We start from the raw sequence: 23,393 nt of genomic DNA on the forward strand, positions 1-23,393 counted from the left end.
AATAAGGGCAGAGTGTATTTATGTGCAAGGCTAGGTAAAATGGGCCGGCTAGGAATCCAGAGCAGGATCAGGAGGATCTGGCTTCCCATTGGCTGGTGTGACAGCATCTTCTTGTTGTTGTCTGATGTACTGATCCATCAGGGCAGTCAGCTGCACAGGCTGGTGCTGAAGCAGGGAATGGGTCTGGCCTACAAGAAGGGTGAGCCCTCCTACCAGTTCACCCTGCAGCAGGGGTAGGCTGGGCAGCTTGGAGTAGTTGATGAAGCCTTGCCTGCTGAGGATGGTGTCATCAATGCAGCCACCTGGAAAAACACAGGGTCAGCTGGGACACTACAAATGCCTTTCTCCCCTGGAAACAAAGTCTCACTCTTAGGAATCCATACTCCATTGTCCTTCTCCCCTCCTAGCCTGTCCCAGAATCAGGGTTCCATTTATGCCCATCCACTGCCACTGTTAGAGATGGATAGAATCCTCTCTCCTAACTTGAAAATTTACATAACTCTGGTCCCACGTCCTCTAAAGTCAGAAATTCTGAAATTTTCTTTTTCTTTTCTTTTTTTTTTTGGTCGGTTGTGGGGCCTGGGCCTGGGCCTGGGCCTGGACGCTGTCCCCCAGCTCTTTATTTCAAGGCTAGCACTCTACCACTTGAGCCACAGTGCCGACTCCCGGCTTTTTCAGCTTATGTGGTGCTGAGGAATCGAACCCAAGGGCCTCATGCATGCAAGGCAAGCACTCTACCACTGGGCCACCTTCCCAGGCCAGAAATTCCTAAATTTTCTTAAAGATAGGATCACAGGCCAGGTGCCGGTGGCTCACTACTATAATCCTAGCTACTCAAGAGGTTGAGATCTGAGGATCATGGTTCAAAGCCAGCCTAGGCAGGAAAGTCTGTGAGATTCTTCTTTCTCATAAACCACCTGAAAACAGGAAGTGGTGCTGTGGCTCAAGTGGTAGAGTGCTTGCCTTGAGCTGAAGAGATGAGGGACACTGCCCAGGCTCAGAGCTCAAGCTCCGCAACTGACAAAAAAAAAAAAAAAAAAAGATAGGATCACAGAGTAGGAAGAAACAGAGTTAATGTTTGATTTATAAAATTTCAGTTTTACAAGACTGAGTTATATAGATGGAAGGAGGTGATCATGGTTCAGGATTACAAATGTATCTAATACCACTCAAGAGTGAAAAGTGGCCAGGCACAGGTGGCTCATCCCTGTAATCCTAGCTACTCAGGAGACTAAGATCTAAGATTGGAGGTCTGAATCCAGCCCAGGCAGGAAAGTCTATGGGACTCTTATTTCCAATTAACCACCAAAAAGCAAGAAGTGGAGCGGTGGCTTAAATGGTAGAATGGTACCCTTGAACAAAAGAGCTAAGGAGGAGTGCCTGCAACACACACGCACATGCATGTGCATGCATGTACACAGAGTTAAAAATAGTTCTGATGGCCGGGCGCTGGTGGCTCACGCCTGTAATCCTAGCTACTCAGGAGGCTGAGATCTGAGGATCATGGTTCAAAGCCAGCCCGGGCAGGAAAGACATTGAAACTCTTATCTCCAATAAACAACTCAAAAAACCAGAAATGACGCTGTGGCTCAAGTGGTAGAGTGCTAGCCTTGAGCTGAAGAGCTGAGGGACAGCACTCAGGCACGGAGTTCAAGACCCATGACTGACAAAAAACAACAACAAAAAAAGTTCTGATGGTAAAGTTTACATCATATGTATTTTACAATAGAAAAATTGGAAAAAAGAGAATGAAGTATGTGGGAGGAAAGTATAAACACAGATTTCTATGAAATCTGGATGTCCTGGGGACATGGGCAGCACTTGCCTGACAGTTTTATCATCACCAATGTCTAGGAATACTAGGCATCGTCCCTAAGCACCTTTTATTTGGATACTTGTTTTAAATACCTTCATCTGTGGAGCTTCAGCACCGAAAACTCTCTGGTGGTAAGATTCCAGAGGTCTAAATTTCCCCTCCCCTACCCCAAAGCTCCTGCTCTGTCTTCCTGTCTCCAGAAATGACCAGAAGCAGGGAGACAAAACAGATACAGAGTCAGCCCAGCATGAGAGGAGGCCCTTCTCCAGGCTCTGTGCTCACTGCACACTCCATAACACCCTTGCCGACCAGTGCTGCTTACTCACCTAGCAATGGCAGGAAAGGCACAGTTTTTAAGATCCGCACCATCTCCTTGACCTTGGGCTCCTGACTGACCAGCAGCATATTATGACCCACAAAAAGGGGCAGCAGGTTTTGGTACTTAGAACCCTCCAGAAAAGGCTTCATAACCTGGGGTGACAAAAAAGAACTTCTGATGGGGGACAGGTCGAAATAGGACCACTCACCTTGTTCACAGACTGAGGGTGCAACCCAAGGGGTCCTCTAGGCATCAGGTGAAAGGATGGGAAATACCCCTCCCAGGGAGCAGAACAGAGCATGTCTGGAGGGCCTGGGGGCAGACAGGCCCTACCCTTACCTGATTGGGGAAGATCTTCATTAAGATGTTATGTTTTCGCAGCTGGTGACGAATGAGAATCTTGTCCTCTGCACTCATAGCTACATTCTGGCACACCGCAATCATTCGATTGTCTCGGAAAACTGCTGCTATCTCCTTACGAAGGAGGCGAATGAGGCCTGTCTCCTGAAGGCAGAAATGAATGGTGAAGGGGTGTCTGCTGTTTTTTCTCTTGGCATTGCTCACTTCTTGTAGAGGTGTTAGGACTCTCTGTGATGCCCATATTTGAAACGTTGGGGAGCAAATAAGGCTGTGGGCCCCCAGACTCAAGGACTTGTTATAACTTCCACAACGCCCACTGTAACCTTTCCACTTTCATTAGCAAGTGGCAATATTCACAGCAGCGTTTTTAAACCTGGTAATTCTTGCTTCTCCCCAAACAGGTCACCCAGCTGCGCTAGTCAATACTGTTTGATAGTGATATTGTAGAATTATTTCAATTACCCATCTGATGCTGTTCTCACATTGAATTATTTTTCCAGTTATAAATACAAGGCCAGACACTGGTGGCTCATACCTGTAACCCTAGGAGGCTGTAATCAGGATGGTGAGATGGGAGGATCATGGTTCAAAGCCAACCAGGGCAGAAAAGTCCGTGAGATTCTTATCTCTAATAAATTATTCAGAAAAAGCCAGAAGTGGTATGCTGTGCCTCAAATGGTAAACACTAGCCTTGAACACAAAGAGGTTCAGGGACAGTACTCAGGCCCTGAGTTCAAGCTCAACACCAGCAAAAAAATTTAAAAAAAAAAATTTTTTTTTTGGGTCCGGTCGTGGGGTCTGAACTCTGGGCCTGGGCGCTGTCCCTCAGCTCTTCAGCTCAAGGATAGCACTCTACCACTTGAGTCACAGCACCATTTCCGGCTTTTTTTTTTTTCTGCTTATGTGGTGCTGAGGAATTGAATCCAGGGCCTCAGGCATGCAAGGCAAGCGCTCTACCACTGAGTCACCTTCCCAGCCCTAAAAAAATTAAATTTTAACTAAATAAATAAAAGAAAGAGCTAAGGTGTAGTTCATGGTGAGTGCTTAGTGTATATGAGAACCTGGGTTCGATCTCTCTTTAGCACAAAAACAGGAAGGAAGGAAGGAAGGAAGGAAGGAAGGAAGGAAGGAGGGAAAATACAAGATAACTTTTAGAAGTTTGGACTTAAAAGTGGCCAGGCACTGGTGCTCAGGCCTGCAATCCTAGTTACTCAAGAGGCTGAGATCTGGGCTGGGAAGGTGGCTCAGCGGTAGACTGCTTGCCTTGCATGCATGAGGCCCTGGGTTCGATTCCTCAGCACCACATAAGCAGAAAAACTGGAAGTGGCACTGTGGCTCAAAGTGGTAGAGTGCTAGCCTTGAGCTGAAGAGCTGAGGGACAGTGTCCAGGCTCAGAGTTCAGGCCCCATGACTGACCAAAAAAAAAAAAAAAGAGAGAGAGAGACTGAGGTCTGATCGAGGTTCAAAGCCAGCCTGGGCAGGAAAGTCCTTGAGACCCTTATCTCTAATTACCAGGAAACGGGGAGTGGCACTGTGGTTCAAAGTGCCTTGAGTAAATAAGAACTCAGGGGGGACTGGGAATATGGCTTAGTGGTAGGGTGCTTGCCTAGCATGCATGAAACCCTGGGTTCGAGTCCTCAGTATCACGGAAACAGAAACTCCTATCTTCCATTACCCTCACAAAATCCCCAAGTGGAACTGTGCCTCAAAGTCCTGGAATACTAGCCTTGAGGAAAAGAGCTCAGGGACAGAGCCCAAGCCCTGAGTTCAAGACCCATCACAGACAATAAATAAAGTTACTATGGCTTAAAATCCTACTTCATTGGAAGAAAAAAATCTTTGTGTGTGTGTGTATGTGTATGTGTGTGTGTGTCTTTTATTTGGTTTTATGTAAGAGATAGGGTCTCACTATATTTCAGGCTGGCCTCAAACTTGCTGTATAACAATAGATTGGCTTCAAAACTGGTGTTATCAGGCTGGGAAGGTGACTCAGTGGTAGAGCGCTTGCCTTGCATGCATGAGGCCCTGGGTTCGATTCCTCAGCACCACATAAGCAGAAAAAAAAAAGCCAGAAATGGCGCTGTGGCTCAAGTGGTAGAGTACTAGCCTTGAGCTGAAGAGCTGAGGGACAGCGCCCAGGCCCAGAGTTGAGGCCCCACGACTGGATCCAAAAACAAACACACAAACAAACAACAACAACAACAAAAAAACTGGTATTATCTGGACTTAGCCCCTGAACACTGGGATTACAGGCATGTACCATCACACCCAGCAAAAGATTATTTATTTATTTATGTTGGTTGGTTGGTTGTGAGGCTTGAACTCAGGGCCTGGCTATTGTCCCTGAGCTCTTCAGATCAAGGTGAGCACTCTACTACCTGAGCTACAGTGCCACTTCTGGTTTTCTGATTGTTTACTGGAGAAGAGTCTCATGGACTTTGCTGCCCAGGCTGGCTTTGAACTGCAATCCTCAGATCTCAGCCTCCCAACTAGCTAGGATTACAGGTGTGAGCCACCAGCACCGGAGATTATTTTAATTTACCATCCCAGCACTAAGTGATATGCATCCAGTGTTCTTACCTCCTTTGGAGGGCTGGGGGGAGGTGGCAGGCATCTTGGGTTGATGGCAAGTTTGGGGGGAATATACTCAGTCACAGCCATCAGCTTCTGCCGCTGAAAGTGCATGACACGCCAGTGGCGGGTTACTGCCTTGGAGCCATAGCGCACAGGCTGGAGGGTGGGCAGCAGGCCTAGGAGGGGAGACAAGGCACATAGTGAGATGCAGCCTCTTGAAGACCCTAGATAATATACTCTGACAATAGCCAAAAATAGAACAAAGAATTGCCTGACAGAGCAGGCTGTCAGTGGCTCAAGCCTGTAAACCTAGCTACTCAGGAGGCTGAGATCTGAAGATTGTGGTTCAAAGCCAGCCTGGGCAAGAAAGGCCATGAAACTTTTTTGTTTTTTTGGTCATGGGGCTTGAACTCTGGGCCTGGGCACTGTCCCTCAGCAATTTAGCTCAAGGCTAGCACTCTACCACTTGAGCTACAGTGCCACTTCCAGTTTAGTCTCCCAGACTTTCCTGCCTGGGCTGGCTTTGAACCATGATCCTCAGATCTCAGCCTCCTGAGTAGCTAGGATGACAGGCATGAGCCACTGGCACTCGGCTCCATGAGAATCTTACCTCCAAAGAACCACCAGAAAACTAGAAGTAGCACTGTGGCTCAAAATGGAAGAGCACTAGCCTTAAGCAAAAGAGCACAGGGACAGTGCTCAGGCCCCGCATTCAAGCCCCATGGCAGACAAAAAATAAATAGAAATAAAAAAATTTAAAAAAGAATTGCCCGACAGAAATCCTGAATTGTTTCTTCTCATTCTAGTGGATGACCTTAGATCAGTTGCTTGATTCCTAGAGGCTCCCATTTCTCTGGTTCTTTTTTTTTTCCTTAATGTGCAGAGATGAGATTAAAAAGGAAAAAAAAAATGAGCACAAGGGCTCCAGGCTGTATCTCAAGTGGTAGAGCACCAGTTGCCAGCAAAAAAGCTGAAAAAGTAAAAGGTCTTGTGTTCCAGCCCTGGTATTGGGGGAAAAAGGATTTTGAATTCATTATTCAAACTGGGAGAGTGGGCTGCAAACCTTTCCTTTTTCTTTCTTTTTTTTTTGCTACTACAGAGGTTTGAACTCAATGCCTCCTGCTTGCTCAGCTGGTGCTCTGCTACATCTCGTCTGGCTGTTTGCTGGTCATTTGGAAATAGACATTATTGGACTTTCTTACCCAGTCTGCCTTCTAAACACAATCTTCTAGATTTCAAGTGTCAGCCATTAGTGCCTCTCACAAATCTATTCTTTTCTGTTGTCAGTCCTGGGGCTTGAACTCAGGGCTGGGGCACTGTACCTGAGCTTCTTTTGCTCAAGCCTAGCACTCTACCACTTGAGCCAGTGCTACTTCTGGCTTTTTCTGTTTATGGTACAGAAGAATAAAATCTAGGGCCTCACACATGCTAAGCAAGCACTCTACCAGTAAGCCACATTCCCAGCCACAAATCTTTTCTTTTCTTTTTTTTTGAACTCTGGGCTTGGGCACTGTCCTTGCACTCTTCAGCTCAAAGCGAGCGCTCTACTGCTTAAGCCACAGCGCCACTTCTGGTTTTCTAGTGGTTTATTGGAGATAAGAGTCTCATGGACTTTGCTGCCCAGGCTGGCTTTGAACCGCAATCCTCAGATCTCAGCCTCCTGAGTAGCTAGGATTACAGGCGTGAGCCACCGGTGCCCTGCTACAAATCTTTTCTTTTCTTTTTTTTTTTGGGTCCGGTCGTGGGGCCTGAACTCTGGGCCTGGGCACTGTCCCTCAGCTCTTCAGCTCAAGCCTAGCATTCTACCACTTGAGCCACAACACCACTTCCGGTTTTTTTCTTTTTGCTTATGTGGTGCTGAGGAATCGAACCCAGGGCCTCATGCATGCAAGGCAAGTGCTCTACCACTGAGCCACCTTCCCAGTCCCTACAAATCTTTTCTTAAATGATCGAATTCTAAATATTTTGAGCTTGAGGGCTCAATTCTGCCAAAAGCAGTCACAGACAATATATACGCAGATGAGACTATGTTTCAATGAAACTTTATTTATAAAACAGTGACCATGAACTGGGGGAATGTTGCTTAGTGTTAGAGGACATCCCTATCACTGAAAAAAAAAAGCAAAAAACAAAAACAGTGGTTCCTTATTTAAGCCAGTGGTTCTGAAGTACAGTCACCCCAATCCAGCCAGCAATATCAGCATCATATGGAAACCTGTAAAAAATACAAATTCTCCCCCATGCTTGTGGTTCACGCCTGTAATTTTAGCTACTTGGGAAGCTGAGCTCTGAAGGATGGCAGATTGATGCCAGTCCCAGGCTAGAAAAGGAGGGGGCTGGGAATGCTTAGTGGTAGAGTGCTTGCCTAGCATGCATGAGGCCCTGGGTTCGATACCTCAGGATCACATAAACAAAAACAAAAATGCTGAGTGAGGGCTATACTGCTTGGAGCTTTGGTACCAGCCCAAAACAAAACTAACAAAAAATTCAAAAGCAACAACAAACAAGCCAAAAACAGCACTAGATGCCTAACAAGCATAAAGCCCTGGGTTCAAATAGTTACCATCAAAATCAATCAGTCAATAAACTACAAATTCTCATGCCTCCTGCTCTAAGACCTGAGGAGTCAAAAACTCATGGGGAGGAGGGTGCAAAAATATTGTTCAATAAGCTCCTTCCACCTCCAACAAAGCTTACACGTGCAAAAGTTTGTTCCTATGACTTGAAGCAAGAGGTGAAAAACTCGCTACCCCACCCTCACAGCTCTCCCAACTAAGTCTCCCTACACTGTTTTCTTGTGGACTGGCAATGCTTGAGATTATCCTTGAGGAAAGCAAGGAGAGGCTCAAACACTGGGACAAAACGACCCCATTCGTCCTCTCAACAAGGCCTAAGACAGGAGAGTCTCAAGGCTCTAATGACCAGAGTGCCTGGAGAACTGCTGGGCAAGAGGTGGCCACCCAGCTTTTACAAGCAGGTATGGGATCAGCCGGAATTGCACATACTAGCTGCGACCTTCCTTGCCCAGTTACCCAACTGATCCCAAACCCACTTCCCTATCTGTAAAGAGGCAGGGATAATGCCTTCCTCGTAGTGTTCTTGAAAACATAAATAAGGAGGCACATACAAACCATACATCGGAATCCCTAGCCTATAGCGAATGCTCAAATTCATTCGTTCAACAGCTACTGCATGCCTACTAAGGTCGGGCACCATGCCACCTACTGGCTACACTGAATGGCCCATGGTCTCGGTAGTGGTAGGGATCCCCGGGAGCCGAGGTCAGAGATTGCAGGAGGGGGTGAGAAGTAGGGGAGAGAAGAAGTGCAAGCAGGTCTCGGGCCGCCCCTTACCCGCCAGGGGCAGGAGCTCCCCTCTCAGCTTCACGGCCACGGCCGCAGCCATTGCTACCGGAAGAATGGCGACCGAAGCCGAGAGGAGACGGAAGTCGCTAAGGATTGTGGGAGCAGCAATCCTGTCGCGGGAGGCGGATCTCACGATGGGGCCGTGTCACGCATGCGCCGAGCAGGACCAGTAATGCTTGCCTTTCCTCCTCCTCCCCCCCCCCCCCCCGCCCCGCGACCTGGCGTCCGGTCGCTTAGCAACCACGCGGGACTCCCTAGGAGTCGCTTAACCCTCCAGCCTTCAACACCTCGGTGTACGACCAGCACAGCCTCTCTACTTCGACTTACTTCTGTCGTCGACCCCATTCGAAAACTAGTTGTTCGGAATCAACTCCTTTCCCTTGTCTCCTAAGTCTGGGTTTGTCTCACCTGGGTTCCGCCATCCCGCGGGGCCTACCGACTCCCGCCTCAGGCTAGCCGCCATTTACTTTAGATCATGTTTGGAGGTGAGTAGGGAGGAGGGTTGGTGGGTACAACAGTTGGCAAATGGCGATGGCAGGCCTCCAAGGAGGAAGGAGAGTGACAATCGGCCTCGCCATGTCACAGCTAACCGGGCTCCCAGTCCCGAGGAAGAGGGTGTCTGCATCACCGAAGCCCTTATCACCAAGCGCAACATGAACTTTCTTGAGGATGAGGACCTGTCCGAGAAGATGTGAGTGCTGGAGACGCGAGGGTGCTGGAAACACACGCATGACTCTTTCTCTGAGCTCTCCTGATCTGTCTTATTTATGTGTGTCTCGCTAATTACTGTACACTACAATCACTGGCAGTGTCCAATTGATTTTTCCCTCCTCAAAGATCACTCTTTTTAAACAAGAGGTAGTGGTGCAAGCCTTTAATCCCAGGACTCAGGAAGCTGAGGTAGGATTAGGAATTCCAAGCCAGACTGAGTTGCATAGCGGCCAGCCTGGGCTCTCTAGCAAGATATATATAGTCAGTTGTGGGGCTTGAACTCTGGGTCTGGGCGCTATCCCTCAGCTCTTCAGCTCAAGGCTAGTGCTCTAGTGCTTGCTACAGTGCCATTTCCTGGTTTCTGAGTGGTTTACTGGAAGTAAGAGTCTCATGGGCTTTCCTGCCTAGCTGGCTTTGAACAGTGATCCTCAGATCTCAGCCTCATGAGTAGCTAGGATTACAGGCCTGAGTCACCCGTTCCCGGCTAAGATCTTGTCTTAAATTAAAAAGAAAATTCTCTTTTTTCCCCAGCCTCTCTCACCTGCCTTAGATAATTCTTTTTTTTTTTTTTTTTTGGAGGGGGGGGGTCTGGTCGTGGGACCTGAACTCTGGGCCTGGGCGCTGTCCCTCAGCTCTTCAGCTCAAGGCTAGCGCTCTACCACTTGAGCCACAGTGCCACTTCCGGCTTTTTGCTTATGTGGTGCTGAAGAATCAAACCCAGGGCCTCTTGCATGCAAGGCAAGCTCTCTACCACTGAGCCACCTTCCCAGCCCCTGCCTTAGATAATTCTGTTGCCACTTCGCTGCCCAACAAACTCTTGTCTCCCTGTCTCCATTCTAGTCTCCCTATAATGTTGCTGAAATGGTCCTACAAACACCAAATCTGATCAGGCATTCCCTGATTCTCCTCTCTGTTACTTCCAGAATGAAATTTAAATGCCTTATGAAGGTAGCCTCCATCTTTTCATCCTTATTTCCAGGCATTCCTAACCAGTGTGCAATTTCTTACAAGTTCTCCACATTTAGTACCTTATTACTCAGATGTAGGGGCAGCAGCATTGGACTTATTGGGCTTATTGGAGATGAAGAGTCTAGCTAGGCTAGACTGTTTACAACATGTGGCTCATGTTTGTAATCCTAGCTACTCAGGAGGTGAGATCTAAAGATCATGGTTCTTTGACCCGAGCCCAGGCAGACAAAACTCTGAGATTCTTGTCTACAACCAGCCTTGAGTGGGAAAAGATAAGTGAGAGTGTAAGCCCTGAGTTCAGGCCCCAGTGTCAGCCCAAAAAGAAAAAAACAAGCTGTCATGGGGCTGGGAAGATGGCTCAGTGGTAGAGCGCTTGCCTTGCAAGCATGAGGCCCTGGGTTCGATTCCTCAGCACCATATAAGCAGAAAAAGCCGGAAGTGGTGCTGTGGCTCAAGTGGTAGAGAGCTAGCCTTGAGCTGAAGAGCTGAGGGACAGTGCCCAAGTCCAGAGTTCAGGCCCTACTACCAACCAAAAAAAAAAAAAAAAAAGTCATCATCAAGACTATTCAACCGTCTATCTGTCCTTAAAATACTTTTCCGCTTCCTCCTCTTCCTCTCTCCCTCCAATCTTCTCTGCTGAGACCCCAAAATGGGCTCTGTTACACACTCTGCCCACTTTTCTCCAGATTTAACAACCTTGCTGAACTACAGACTGTCCGCTTGGACAGGGAGGGGATTACCACCATCAAAAACTTAGAGGGGCTCCAAAATATTCACAGCCTCTATCTGCAAGAGGTAAGGTTTTATTCCCAGCCTTTCCTCTCCCCCCATTCCCTGTTGATTGAGTCTGTCTAATGTGAAAGTAGCCAAATGGGTCATTTTGTGTAATTCTGGTGTTTGGGTAGGTTGTCCTTCCTTTAAATTATTTCCACATGGTTGGGTAAGTCGGAATTGAAATAGTGATCTTCCAAAAGGGATTCTTGTCTTTGTTGTGTTGCTGTCGCTGTTGTTTTTCAGACAGGGTCTCACTATATATCCCGTGTTGGCTTCCAATTCAAGATCCTCCTGTCTTCACCTGAGAAGTGATGGGATAACAAGTGTGCACCACAGTACCAGGATGAGTCACTATTCTTTAGGCAGACACTAAGCCTTTCAAATTACACAGCTCAAGCCCATTTCCTGTTTTGAAGGCTATGTGGTGTGGTAGCTGTATGATCTTCAGGTTGAATATACCCAGATCCCTTAAACTTTCCCCCACAGAAACTTTACCTATTCGGTTGACATATGTTCATTGTGGCTGGGTGCAGTGGCACAAACCTATCATCCCAGGCTACAATAGCTGGGTGTGGTAGCATGTGCCTGTCATCCCAGCAATTCCAGAAAGCACCAATAGGAGGATCACAGTCCAGACCAGCCTGGACATAAAGTGAGACCCTATCATGAAAATAAGTAACACATATAAGAGCACAAAGCTCCAGTTCAAGTCTCAGAACCATAGTGGCAAGAATAAAAGAGAAAGAGAGAGAATAAATGAAAGAAAAAAAGAAGGAAGAGAGAAAAGAAGAAAGGAATGAAGGAGAAGAAAGGAAGAAGGAAGGAAAGAAGGAAGAAAGAAAGGAAAGAAGGAAGGAAGGAAGGATGGAAGGAAAGAAAGAAAAAGAAAGAAAGAAAGGGAAGGAAAATTAAGAAAAGAACTAGTGTGCTGGGTGCTGGTGGTTCACACCTGTAATCCTAGCTACTCAGGAGACTGAGATCTGAGGATCGAAGTTCAAAGCTAGCCCAGGCAAGAAAGTCTGTGAGATTCTTATTTATTTATTTATTTTTTGGTCGGTCATGGGGTTTGAACTCTGGGCCTGGGCGCTGTCCCTCAGCTCTTCAGCTCAAGGCTAGCACTCTACCACTTGAGCTACAGCGCCACTTCCGGTTTTCTGGTGGTTTATTGGAGATAGGAGTCTCACGGTCTCTCCTGCCCGGGCTGGCTTTGAACTGCGATCCTCAGATCTCAGCCTCCTGAGTAGCTAGGATTACAGGCGTGAGCCACCAGCGCCCAGCGTCTGTGAGATTCTTATCTCCAGTTAACCACCAGAAACGAAGTGGCACTGTGGCTCAAAGTGTAGAGCACTAGCCTTGAGCTGAAAAGCTCAGGGACAGTGCCCAGGCCCAGAGTTCAAGCCCCATGACCAACAACAGCAACAACAACAAAAAAGAACTAATGTGAAAAGGGGCTGCAGAGTGGCTCAAGTCATAGAATGCCTCCTAGCATCACAAAGCCCTGGGTTAAAACTCTAGTACTACTAAAAAGTATTATATGTATATAAAACACACACACATTCATTGTTCCTTCAGAGCATATAAGCCATACGAGCCCTTTGGTTTCCTTCCCTGATTCCCAGGTCTCTCTTTGGTCGCACCATTTTAGCCAGCCTCATTTACACCATTAGCCACTGACCACTCCAACCAGGAATGGGTGATCATTCTCAATGTTTGACATCTCCAGCTGTGAAGGTGGACATGCTGGTAGCACATACCTGTAAGCCCAGTTAGTAGGGAAACAGGATTGTGCTCTGAGCCTAGCCCATGCCAATGTATGAGACACTATCTGAAAAACTAAGAGCAAAAAGACTATAGTGTGTCTGAAGAGGTAGTGCGTGGAGCCCTAAATTTAATCTCCAGTATCACCAAAACAAGTAGGCATGGTCTGGAGATTTTCCCCTTAAAGGGCTTCTTACCTAGCTGACTTCAGCTTGGTCTCCTCCCCTCGCTTCCTTCTGCAGAATAAGATCCAGCGCATTGAGAATCTGGCGTGCATCCCCTCCTTGCGGTATGTGGTGCCAAGGCTTGGGTGGGGAAGAAGTAAGGAGTAGGTGTGGGATACCTGGCAATCCCTAACAACTGCTCAGAGTTCCCCCAGCCTGGCCCCTTATCCCATAAGGACCCAGCAAGCCTGCCCCAAAGAACATGTATTCACACTTATCACCCAGCCGCCTAGGCCAGCGACCCAGGACCCTGCATGGTATCCCCACCCTTCCTCCAGCCATCCTATGATTCACTTGTATCTCTGTCCCGTTTCCTCCCCCTACAGCTTCCTGTCTCTGGCAGGCAACGAAATCAGGCAAGTGGAAAACCTCCTTGACCTCCCATATCTCCAGTTTCTGGACCTTTCTGAGAACCTGATAGAAACACTGAAGCTGGGTAAGAACACCCTGGCCCCAGCTCACGGACCATGACCCGTGTGGCGGCCTCCCTGCCCCCTGCCTCCACGTCCCCATGCCTGCACTCCCCATCCTGCTCCCCGACTCACGTACCAACTTCTGAGAGCTAGTCTAAGAACCTCACTTCTCTCTGCTGTGCAGATGAGCTCCCCCAGAGCCTTCTCATCTTCAACCTGACTGGAAACCAGTGCACCGAAAAGGAGGGTTACAGGTGAGGAGGGACTGAAGGTAGAACACACCTCTCCCTCTGCTTGCAAACCTGGCAGCCCACGACCCCTTCTCCACACCCCCGCAGTCCATTCCTGACAGCCCACTAGGGCCAGCCCTAAGCCCATCCCCTAGTCTGTGATCTGCACGCGCGCGCGGGCGTGGGGACTGTGGCCCATGTTGTTGTGTCCTCCCAGGTTCCACACTGGAGGCCCCCTCCTGGGTAGCTCTCTTCTTTCTGTCCTGCAGGGAGATGGTACTGGAAGCTCTGCCTCTTCTCCTGGATCTGGACAAGCAGCCTGTGTTGGAGCGCTGGATCTCAGATGATGAGGATAAGACCTCAAGCGATGAAGACGAGTTCCCTGAGCTGAGTGGCCCATTCCGTACAGAGCGAGGTGACTCTGTTGTCCCAAGACTTGTAGTACCCCCAAGGTCGGGCCTGGGGGGAAAGCTAAGATGGCAGGGATGTCTGGGGAGAGATTCCTAAGCCCAGCCAGCACCTGGGCCAGAAGTGGTGGACAGTATCCACCAGGTACATCCCAGGCATGATAGGAGGATCATCCCAGTTGGAGGATGAGGGGGCCTGCCCTCTTGCTGAGCCCCAGGCTCCATGGTCCACCCCCACCTTTCCTAGGCTTCTTCACAGAGCTGGAGAAGGACATGAGCAAGAACCAGGAGCGCAGACAGAAGGCTGCCCTGTCAGAACACATTCTGAGGATGGAAATCCAGCCTACCCTCACCGACCTGTCCCTGCTGCCTGGGGCGCCCATGACAGGGGACAGCCTCCCTTCTGTCACTACAGAGCCGGGGAAGGAGCCCCTCCCAGAAGCTGTCACTTCACCTTCAGCCTCCTCTCTCACCAGGAAACCAGGCAGGCTCTTTCGTAGGGGCCAGAAAAGCTCCAGCCAAGCAGAAACGGGGGCCCTGGGGGCCTCTCAGGTTGGGCCGCTCAACACAACTAAAACTGTGACCAAAAGAACCAACAAGTGAAGCACAGACTCTACTCTCTCTCCCTCTCTCTCGCTCCCTCTCCCTCTCCCTCTCTCCCCCCCTCTCACACAGGAGTGAAGCCCCTCTTGTGCAGACTCCTCCCCAAATAAAGGACCTCTAGGCTTGTAATTCCTTTCTGGCTACATGGGTGCATTTCAGGGGAAGGATAGTAATACAGGCATCAGGAAACAGAAAAAAAAAAAAAGCTTTGATTAAAAAGCCTGATTCTAAACCAGGCACCAGTGGCTCACTCCTGTAATCCCACTCAGAAGGCTGAGATCTGAGGATCGTGGTTCAAAGCCAGCCCAGGCAGGAAAGCCCATGAGACTCTTATCTCCAATAAACCACCAGAAAAGTGGTAGTGGCACTGTGGCTCAAGTCATAGAGCGCTTGCCTTGAGCTGAAGAGCTGAGGGACAGTGCCCAGGCCCAGAGTTCAGGCCTCATGACCGGACCCAAAGAAAAATAAGCTTGATTCTAAACAAGCTCCCAATCTTTCAGGAATGACTCAAAGGGCTGGCATTCCTCCAGTTCCCTAGTTGGCTTCCTGGCTCCTGAGTGGGCAGGAAGCAGGCATCACCACAGAGAGGATTCTTTTCCCTGGGGCACATTTCACTGCCAACCCAAGGAGAATGTTCTTCCCAGGTCCAAGCCAAGGACCTGCAGTCTTAATTGTCACCACACAGTAGTCAGCCCCCGGGCAAGACATGATCTTTGGTGTTTGTGTATATTACATTTAGTGACACGCCTTTCCTGTGCTCCCAGCCCCTTCACCACCATACAGTTATGTCTTTGAGGCTAACCAGAAAAGCTGGTGGCTCACGCCTGTAGCTACTCAGGAGGCTGAGATTTGAGGATCAAGATTTGAAATCGGGCTGGGAAGGTGGCTCAGTGGTAAGAGTGCTTATCTCGCATGCATGAGGCCCTGGGTTCGATTCCTCAGCACCACATAAGCAGAACAAGCTAGAAGTGGTGCTGTGGCTCAAGTGGTAGAGTGCTAGCCTTGAGCTGAAAAGCTAAGGCCTAGAGTTTAAGCCCCATGACCAGCAAAAAAAGATTTGAAATCAGTGCAGGCAGAAAAGTACATGAGACACTTACCTCCAGTTAACCATGAAAAATACAGAAGTGGAGGTATGGCTTGAGTGGTAGAGTGCTAGCCTTGAGTGAATAAGCCACATGAGAGTGTGAGGCCCTGAGTTCAAGGCCCAGTACCAGAACACACACAAAATAAGTTCAGGGTCAGCCTGCGCTACATACCTAGACGCTGTCTTTAAAAAGAGAAGGATCCAAGCTGGGCGCCGGTGGCTCATGTCTGTAATCCTAGCTTCTCGGGAGGCTGAAATCTGGGGATCGAGGTTCAAAGCCAGCCAGGGCAGGAAAGTCCATGAGACTTTTATCTCCAATAAACCGCCAGAAAATCAGAAGTGGAGCTGTAGCTCAAGTGGTAGAGGGCTAGCCTTGAACTGAAGAGCTGAGGGACAGCACCCAAGCCCAGAGGTCAAGCCCCATGACTGACAAAAAAAGACCAAAAGACAATGCACAAGGGATAACACTTGTGTGTCTTTAATTTGTAACAAAGCCTTACAGACAAATGCAAATAGTAAATCTTCTTTTGCAACCCAGAGTTCATTGTTAAGTATGAGAATTTGGTATGATTCCCACATGGTTGGCAGTGTGGGGTTTGTTAACTCATACAGGTTGGCCCTGAGAATAAAGTGATATAAAAGCTAAAAAAGAAAGAAAATGCACAAGGGCTCCAGTCATCAAATGCTTGCCTAACAAGCACCATGTGCCTGAGTTCAATGCCTACTACCACGAGAAGAATTCTCTGCCTGGTACCACAGGCCTCGAAGCCAGTCTAGGGCTGCCCTTTATCCTCAGCTCTCTTACCCTACCTTAGACCTGGGATCCAGTTCACTGAACAAGTTAATAGAACACATTTATTAAAGCAAAGGCCTTACCACCCACTTAGAATATGGCTGAGGGTATTGCTGTGATTGCTCCAGAGCTGCTAGTACCAGCAGTCCTGTGCCTACCCAGGCCAGGAGGACCTGTGTGGTTATGCATAAAGCTGGCTCTCCCTCTCTACAAAGGCCTGGAAGAGGCTGCCCAGCTGCTGGGATGCTGGGGTCTGCTCGCTGGTCAGCAGTCCCCGTGCAATTTCCAGGCCTTCCTGCTCCAGGTCCCGCTGCTTCTGCCAGAGCTGCTGTCCCCGCTCCTGCCAGGAAAGGCTGATCAGGAACACGTGCTCGGTGCATGCAGGACAAAACCATAACCACCCACTCACACTGTCCGGGGCCCACTAGCGCCACAGGATGGAGGTCCCCTCTCCTCAGCTCTGCAGTCTCCTCCACTCCCAGGCCTGGCCTCTCGGGTTTCTAGAGTGCCCGTTGAGGGATGGAGATGGGTATCACCCTTAGCGAGGCTATTTCCTGGGGGTTACCTGCCCACTCTCCATCAACTCTACAGCTGCCTGGTGTCCACGGTAGAGTGTGTGTCGGCGATCCACCTGGGTCTGGAATCGAGGTAGGATCCGAACAGGGTCCTGATCTCCAAAAGTGGGAGACAGGACCTGGGGCACCTGAGCTGCCCCCAGCCCAAAAATGAAAGGTTTGAACACCGACCTAAGGAAACAGAGATGGAAGGACTGAAGCAGCTCAGCCCGTCAGGGTGAACCAAGAACACTTGGCTAGCAAGCGCAGTACACCCGGCTGCCCTGTCTGGTTTACATTCTCCTGTTCCCCCCTCCCTCATCCTCCTCACCTGGAGGGGTCTGGTGTGGCCGTGAGGAAGTGGACACAGGGCTGCGAGGGATCCTGGGGCAGGATGGACACCATGCTGGCTGTGGTGCGGAAGCCTCCAGAATCCATGCAGATACCACTCTCCTTGCTCCTGAGAATGTCCATCATCACCTCTGCTGTGATAGCCCCTGTCAAAGAAGAGCAGGGAGGCCTGGTAGGGGAGCTATGGGTGGGTTCCCACCCTAGGGCTTGGTGGTGCTGTGACTGTCCCGGTCCAACCCCCATACACCACTCACTGACCTTGCCGCGGTTGTAACAGTTCACGTCCTGCCCGGAAGCGGGCCTTGGCAGCCTCCATGCGCACAGGCTGCTGGGTCAGGGAGAAGACCTGTGTGAAGTCAAAGGTGCCCTGCCCAGCCCACCAGCCCTGGGCCTGGGCATGACTCCGAAGCTCTGGGTGTTCGGCTGAGATGTCTGTGCCAATGCTCAGCTGGTTGGAAATGTTTCGGGCCCCTGCTGTGAACGAGATGGGAGAGCCAAGTCACTCGTGGCACAAGGGAGCACCCATTCTGGGCCAGGCAATGGGCCAGATACTGAGAAAACAACAGCGATAAGAAAGCCAACCCTCATGGGGCTTTGTGATGGTGGGGAAAATGGACAAAACATTCCCAGAGATGGATGGAAAAGCAAAGAGGTACCTGCTTGCATGTAAGGGGAGACTACCAAGAGGTAGGCAGACCAGAGCACAAGAAGACTTAATCAGATCAAGGCGGAACGTTCCCAAATGGCATCATATCTTGTGTCCCCAAGACATAGCACTTAGATGGGACCCTCTCTACCCTACTTGCTCCCCCACCTCCCAAGGCTGGTATAAGGGGGGTTGCCTCTGGGAGGCAGGCCCAGGACTGGGCCCCTCACCCTGGATCCTCTGAGCAGCCCATAGCCTCCCAGCTGTCTCCATCACCCATGCCTCCTTCCGGTCAGCCAGCAGGAAGGTATTGTGGTAGCAGAATGGCTCAGGGTCTTCCCGGCAGCTGCCTCCCTGTCCATGGCGCTCCAGCAAGCATGAGATCACGTGCACGGCCTCCTGGGCAGAGCTGCTCCGTTCTAAAGCCAATCTGATAAGAAGTGAGAGGCCAGAAGAAACCCAGAGAAGTGTGATGATAAGTCCAAGTCACTCAGCAAATCCTCTGGCGCTCATTGCATTAAACAGAGTAATGAGCAGTGACTTCCAAGCTGTGCCCTGAGGGTCCGGGGAGGTGGGGGGGAAGCCTGAAACACAGCCTCCCAGAGGTGTTTTTGGACCTTATCAGTTTTATAAACCAGGCCTCTATATAACATTTGAATACAAAATAAAGCCACAACCAGTGGGGGAGGAGAGAATGGAAACAGCTACCACCACTGGGCCAGTATTCCCACCATACATACACTTGAGATGGAGCTGGGTGTTCTAGCGGCTCACATGTCATCTTAGCTACTCAAGAGGCTGAGCTCTGAGGATCATGGTTCAAAGCCTGCCTAAGCAGTAAAATACTGAGACTTTTAACACCAAAAAGCCACAAAAAGCTGGCAGTAGGAATGTGATTCAAATGGTAGAGCACCAGCCTTTAGCCAAAAAAAATAAATAAATAAAAGCATGAGGCTCGGAGTTCTAACCCCAGTACTGGCAACATGCACGCACGCACACACACACACACACACACACACACACGCACACATTTGAGGAGGGGCCAGGAGAGAGGAGAAGCAGGGCAGCCTCTCTGGAGAGATCAGAAGGGCAATATCAACAGCAAGAAGGCCCTATGGACCCGAATGGGGGAGGGGAGGATGCAGGAGATCAAGACAGCAGGTCCAAACCTGAGTAGGTCCATGCCCAGCAGGGCCTCCCCCTCTGCTACAGGCTCCTTGGTCCATACAGCTTCATTGCCAATGCAGACACCATGCTCATTTGCACCCATCTCAGCCCCCCACAACCAAGAAGGTCGGCTCAGAATCATGGCGTAAGTCTTGCATACCTGTTCCACCTCAATGTAGGTGCACTGCAGGTAGAGGAGAGAAGAAAAACAGCTACTCATAAAGGGCAGTCCCCACACTGTGCTGGTAATTTGCCAATCACCTTACACTTTTTTTTTTTTTTAAGTCAGTCGTGGGGCTTGAACTCTGGGCCTGTCCCTCAGCTCTTCTGCTCAAGACTAGTGCTCTACTACTTTGAGCCACAGCGCCACTTCTGGTTTACTGGTGGTTAATTAGAGGTAAGAGTCTCATGGGCTTTCTTGCCTGGGCTGGCTTTAAACCACGATCCTCAGATCTCAGCCTTCTGAGTAGCTAGGATTACAGGTGTGAGCCACCAGGGCCCAGCTCTTATTCCCATTTTACAGATGAGAAAACTTGTGTCCACCGGAGCTACGTTAAACTCTTGGTCCACGCTGGTAGATTTGAAACTCATATTCTTTCCACTACATGTGGCAGCATCCCAGCCCTGGAGCTCAGAGGAAGATGAAAATGTCCAGATTGCCCACAACTTCCAGCATCCTTCATGTCCTAACCCACCTGGAGGCGGCTCCCAGGGGCGTGGGTACTTGCTGGTACAAACACCACTTCCTGCACCTCGGCCCTAGGTCGATCCGAGTTCTTTGCAAATATCACAGCTGGGATGGCTGAGGCCGGGGGCACGGACACAAAGCAGTCACAGGAGCAAGGGGCATCAGGGCTCGACGCGGCCATCTGCGGAGAGGTGGGGATGATCTGTGCCCCTCCCGTGCCACCTTTCCACCCTGCCTGGGCTCGGGCCTAGGGCGCTCCCTCCCTCAATACGTGTGCCGTGGGCGTTTACACACCACGCATCGCATGCACACTCTGTGCACGGGATGCTCCAAACCGTGCACAGCCTGCAAGTCAGCACACGGCGAGGGCCCTGCCATCTCTCAAGGTCCCGGCGCCACGGGGAGTCCCGGACCCTCGGGACACCAAGTGTCCAGTCTCAGGTCTCCCGCGCCTCCCCAAGACGCGCACGCTCCTGCGCATGCTCACAGAGCCGCCCCTCTTCCGTCTACTCCGGCAGTCCCCGATATTGTACGCCTCTCACCCTCTGTCTGCCTCCAAGACCCTCAGCTCGGTCGCGGACACCACCTCCTCCGCTTCGGGTCAGGTCCATCCCATTGGACGGAGGCTCCCAGGTGACCTGCGTGGAAGGCCTTTGGCCCCGGGGGCGGGGCCGGCACAGAACACCTGCAGTTACGCCAGTCTCCATCAGGGTGCGCTCTAGCACCATTTCTTGGAGCGGGCCGGACTTGCAAATCCTGCCTGGCTCTCCTTATCCGAGTGTAATTTGGGGTAAGTATAAGATTTTTTTTTTGGGGGGGGGGTTGGGTTGTGGGGCCTGAACTCTGAGCCTGGGCGCTGTCCTTCAGCTCTTCAGCTCAAGGCTAGCGCTCTACTACTTGAGCCACAGTGCCACTTCCGGCTTTTTTCTTATGTGGTGCTGAGGAATCGAACCCAGGGCCTCATGCATGCAAGGCAAGCGCTCTACCACTGAGCCACCTTCCCAGCCCCCCGAGTGTAATTTGGGAGCCTCCTTTTTCAGGCTGAAAAAAGGAATGAATCCACAAGTTCATAGGATGGGGTTACTGTAGGGAGCTGGAGCTGGGAGTGGAAAAAAAGTCTGGGTAGAAGGGAAGATTGGTAAAATGGCGGTGACTGCTGTGGTAGCTGGAGATGAAGGAACCTTAGCTATTGAGTCTTGACTTGAATTTCAAAGATGCACTCTAATATACAAGCAATCACAAATCAGAGGGCATAGGGATCAGTTGGTGTATTCGTGTGGTTGGTGGGGGGGATGTGGGAGAGAGAGAGAGAGAGAGCGCGCGCACTGGTAGTGGGGCTTGAACTCCGGACCTTGTGCTCTCACTTGGCCTTTTCGCTCCAGGCTGATGCTCTACCACTTGAGCAACACTTCCACTTGCTGCTTTTTGCTAGTTAATTGGAGACTCATTAACTGGACAGTCTTACAGACTTTCTGCTCAGGATGGCTTCAACCTTCTATTTTGGATCTCAGCCTCCTAAGTACCTAGGATTGTAAGTATAAGCCACTTTTCTCAGGGCAGTTGATACATTTCAAAGCAAAAACAAGCCACACTGATGGTTTACACCTGGTCTATAATCTTGGCTACTCAAGAGGCTGAGATCTGAGGATCACATTTGAACCCAGCCTGGGCAGAAAAGTTGATGAGTTGTTTTTTGTTTTTGTTTTTTTTTGGTCGGTCGTGGGGCCTGAACTCTGGGTCTGGGCACCATCCCTGAGCTCTTCAGCTCAAGGTTAGTGCTCTACCACTTGAGACACAGTGCCACTTCTGGCTTTTTCTGCTTATGTGGTGCTGAGGAATTGAACCCAGGGCCTCATGCATGCAAGGCAAGCATTCTTACCACTGAGCCCACCTTCCCAGCCCCATGATGAGGTTTTTTTTTAAGGTCCAGGACTGGGACTGGAACTCAGTAACTAGTACCTGACACTTTTTCTCATTGGCTAGTACTATACCAACTAAGCCACACCTCCAATGCCAGTGAGATTTTTCTTATCTGCAATTAACCACCAAAAAGCTAAGGGACAGCACCCAGCACCAATACTGACACCAAAAAAAAAACAGGGGTGGGGATGTTTACAAGTTTGACTCCAAAAGTCTTTTTTTAATAGTGGAAAAGGGGGGGTACAAACTCAGGGCTTCCTGATATCAATAAGCAAATGTGCTCTACTGCTTGAATCTGTTAGAACCTTTACTGTAGTTATTTTGGGGATAGGGTCTAATGTTTATGCCTGGGAAGTCCTGCACAGAGGGTACTTTTTGCCTGAGCTTGCCTTGAACTTCAGTCTTCCTGACCACTAGGATATGAGTTACTGAGCCAGGCCCCAAAGCCCTACTCTACCCATAGTGCTCAATGGCAAAGGAGAAGTCTTGGCAAGGGAGACACAGAGCAGTTCAGAGGTGGAATCAGATCTAAGATGTCCTTATCTTCCAACTCAACAATCTCCCTAGCCAGCAGTTAAACAAATGTATCTTTTGCTTGGTAAAACCCTGCAGGAATGCACGTGCTCTGCTTCTAGGGTTGGCAGTCAGTCTGTAAATGGTTTGGGAGTATGCACACTCCAGCAATATTAAATCTTCCAATCTATGAACATGGACCATTTTTCTGTTTTGTTTTTCCTCCCTTCTATTTCTTCCATCAATGTCTTAGTTTTCAGTGTGCAGATTTCCCCCCTCCTTGGTTAATTTTATCCCTAAGTATTTCTCGTAACTGTTGTAAATGAGATTATTTTCTTGATCTAAAAGATATTTTGTGGTTAGTATATGGAAATGCGATTGATTTTTGTGTGCTGGTTTTGGATCCTGTGACTTTATTACTTTATTAGTTGTGAGCAGTTTCTTGGTGGAGTTTTGTCCCTAAGATTTCTTTCAAACCTACCCTCATTGCTAAACAATCAGATTAATGCTAGGATTAGTGGGATGGCAATGGGTGTATCTGGTGCATCATCCAGGAGGGCCGGTGAAGTTACCATCGGGTGTCATTCCAGCAGCAAATGTCAAGGCTCTGTGCCCCAAAACATCGGTGACACTGGCAGTGTGCAGGAAGCTGTACTTTCTTGAATGCCCGCTAGGGGACAGGCGCAGGCAGCAGGAGGAGGAAGGATTCCTTCTGCTGCTGCAGCTCATCTAGAGGCTTGGTTCCCAAGGCTGCCTTCTGTGTCACGTTTCCATTCCTAACTTCATTCACCCACTCTAGAGGAATTTCACTCCACTTGGAAGGATCAGAGAGGTCACCCAGCAGGTCAACCCACAGGTGCTGATTTCCTTGACTCACTTGGCTTTTTCAAGATCATCCTGCCTAGGTGCCTCATTTGAGGGGTCAGAGGTGACCTTGGGCTCGGTGGAGGGGAGAGGGGCGCTAGGCCAGCCAGGCAGCATTGCAAACAAGCAGAAAAGTGTCAGAGCCCCACCAAAGGCCCCTGCTAAGAATGCAGGTCAGCTGGGAGGAGTTGTAAGGGGAGGAGGGGCAGCCTCTGCCCTGCCCAGACAGGCCCAGCCGGCCCCACAGCTGCCCTCTTGTACCCTGGGGGTAGGGACTGGGGGGGGGGGAG

At 49.8% G+C, this 23,393-nt stretch overlaps 3 protein-coding genes across 6 annotated transcripts; 1 reads left to right on the plus strand and 2 right to left on the minus strand.

The window, feature by feature from the left end:
* Positions 1-8,508, minus strand: Mrpl10 (mitochondrial ribosomal protein L10). Its single transcript, XM_042673748.1, has 5 exons — positions 8,423-8,508; positions 5,076-5,245; positions 2,475-2,639; positions 2,143-2,287; positions 1-302 (listed from the first exon to the last, which is right to left on the minus strand). The coding sequence occupies exons 1-5, from the start codon at positions 8,472-8,474 to the stop codon at positions 49-51; spliced, it is 786 nt and encodes a 261-aa protein (XP_042529682.1). The 5' UTR covers positions 8,475-8,508; the 3' UTR covers positions 1-48.
* Positions 8,509-8,665: 157 nt separating this feature from the next.
* Lrrc46 (leucine rich repeat containing 46) lies at positions 8,666-14,629 on the plus strand. The gene is made up of 8 exons (XM_042673985.1): positions 8,666-8,919; positions 9,020-9,125; positions 10,801-10,909; positions 12,889-12,935; positions 13,197-13,306; positions 13,468-13,537; positions 13,783-13,928; positions 14,168-14,629. Exons 1-8 carry the CDS (start codon positions 8,910-8,912, stop codon positions 14,521-14,523), a joined length of 954 nt encoding a protein of 317 aa, XP_042529919.1. The 5' UTR covers positions 8,666-8,909; the 3' UTR covers positions 14,524-14,629.
* Positions 14,630-16,062: 1,433 nt separating this feature from the next.
* On the minus strand, positions 16,063-20,433 carry Scrn2 (secernin 2). 4 transcript variants are annotated; one of them, XM_042674034.1, is made up of 8 exons: positions 20,349-20,433; positions 19,814-19,987; positions 19,121-19,302; positions 18,182-18,381; positions 17,565-17,779; positions 17,286-17,455; positions 16,966-17,146; positions 16,063-16,740 (listed from the first exon to the last, which is right to left on the minus strand). In XM_042674034.1, exons 1-8 carry the CDS (start codon positions 20,415-20,417, stop codon positions 16,582-16,584), a joined length of 1,350 nt encoding a protein of 449 aa, XP_042529968.1. In that variant the 5' UTR covers positions 20,418-20,433; the 3' UTR covers positions 16,063-16,581. The 4 variants fall into 4 exon arrangements, with proteins under 4 accessions (XP_042529968.1, XP_042529970.1, XP_042529969.1 ...); XM_042674036.1 differs by lacking the exon at positions 20,349-20,433 and adding an exon at positions 20,294-20,333; XM_042674035.1 differs by lacking the exon at positions 20,349-20,433 and adding an exon at positions 20,276-20,296.
* Between the last annotated feature and the right edge of the window lie 2,960 nt (positions 20,434-23,393).

The sequence above is a fragment of the Dipodomys spectabilis genome, unplaced genomic scaffold (genome assembly GCF_019054845.1).
Source record: "Dipodomys spectabilis isolate Male_0828 unplaced genomic scaffold, ASM1905484v1 ptg000018l, whole genome shotgun sequence".
Classification (NCBI taxonomy): domain Eukaryota; kingdom Metazoa; phylum Chordata; class Mammalia; order Rodentia; family Heteromyidae; genus Dipodomys; species Dipodomys spectabilis.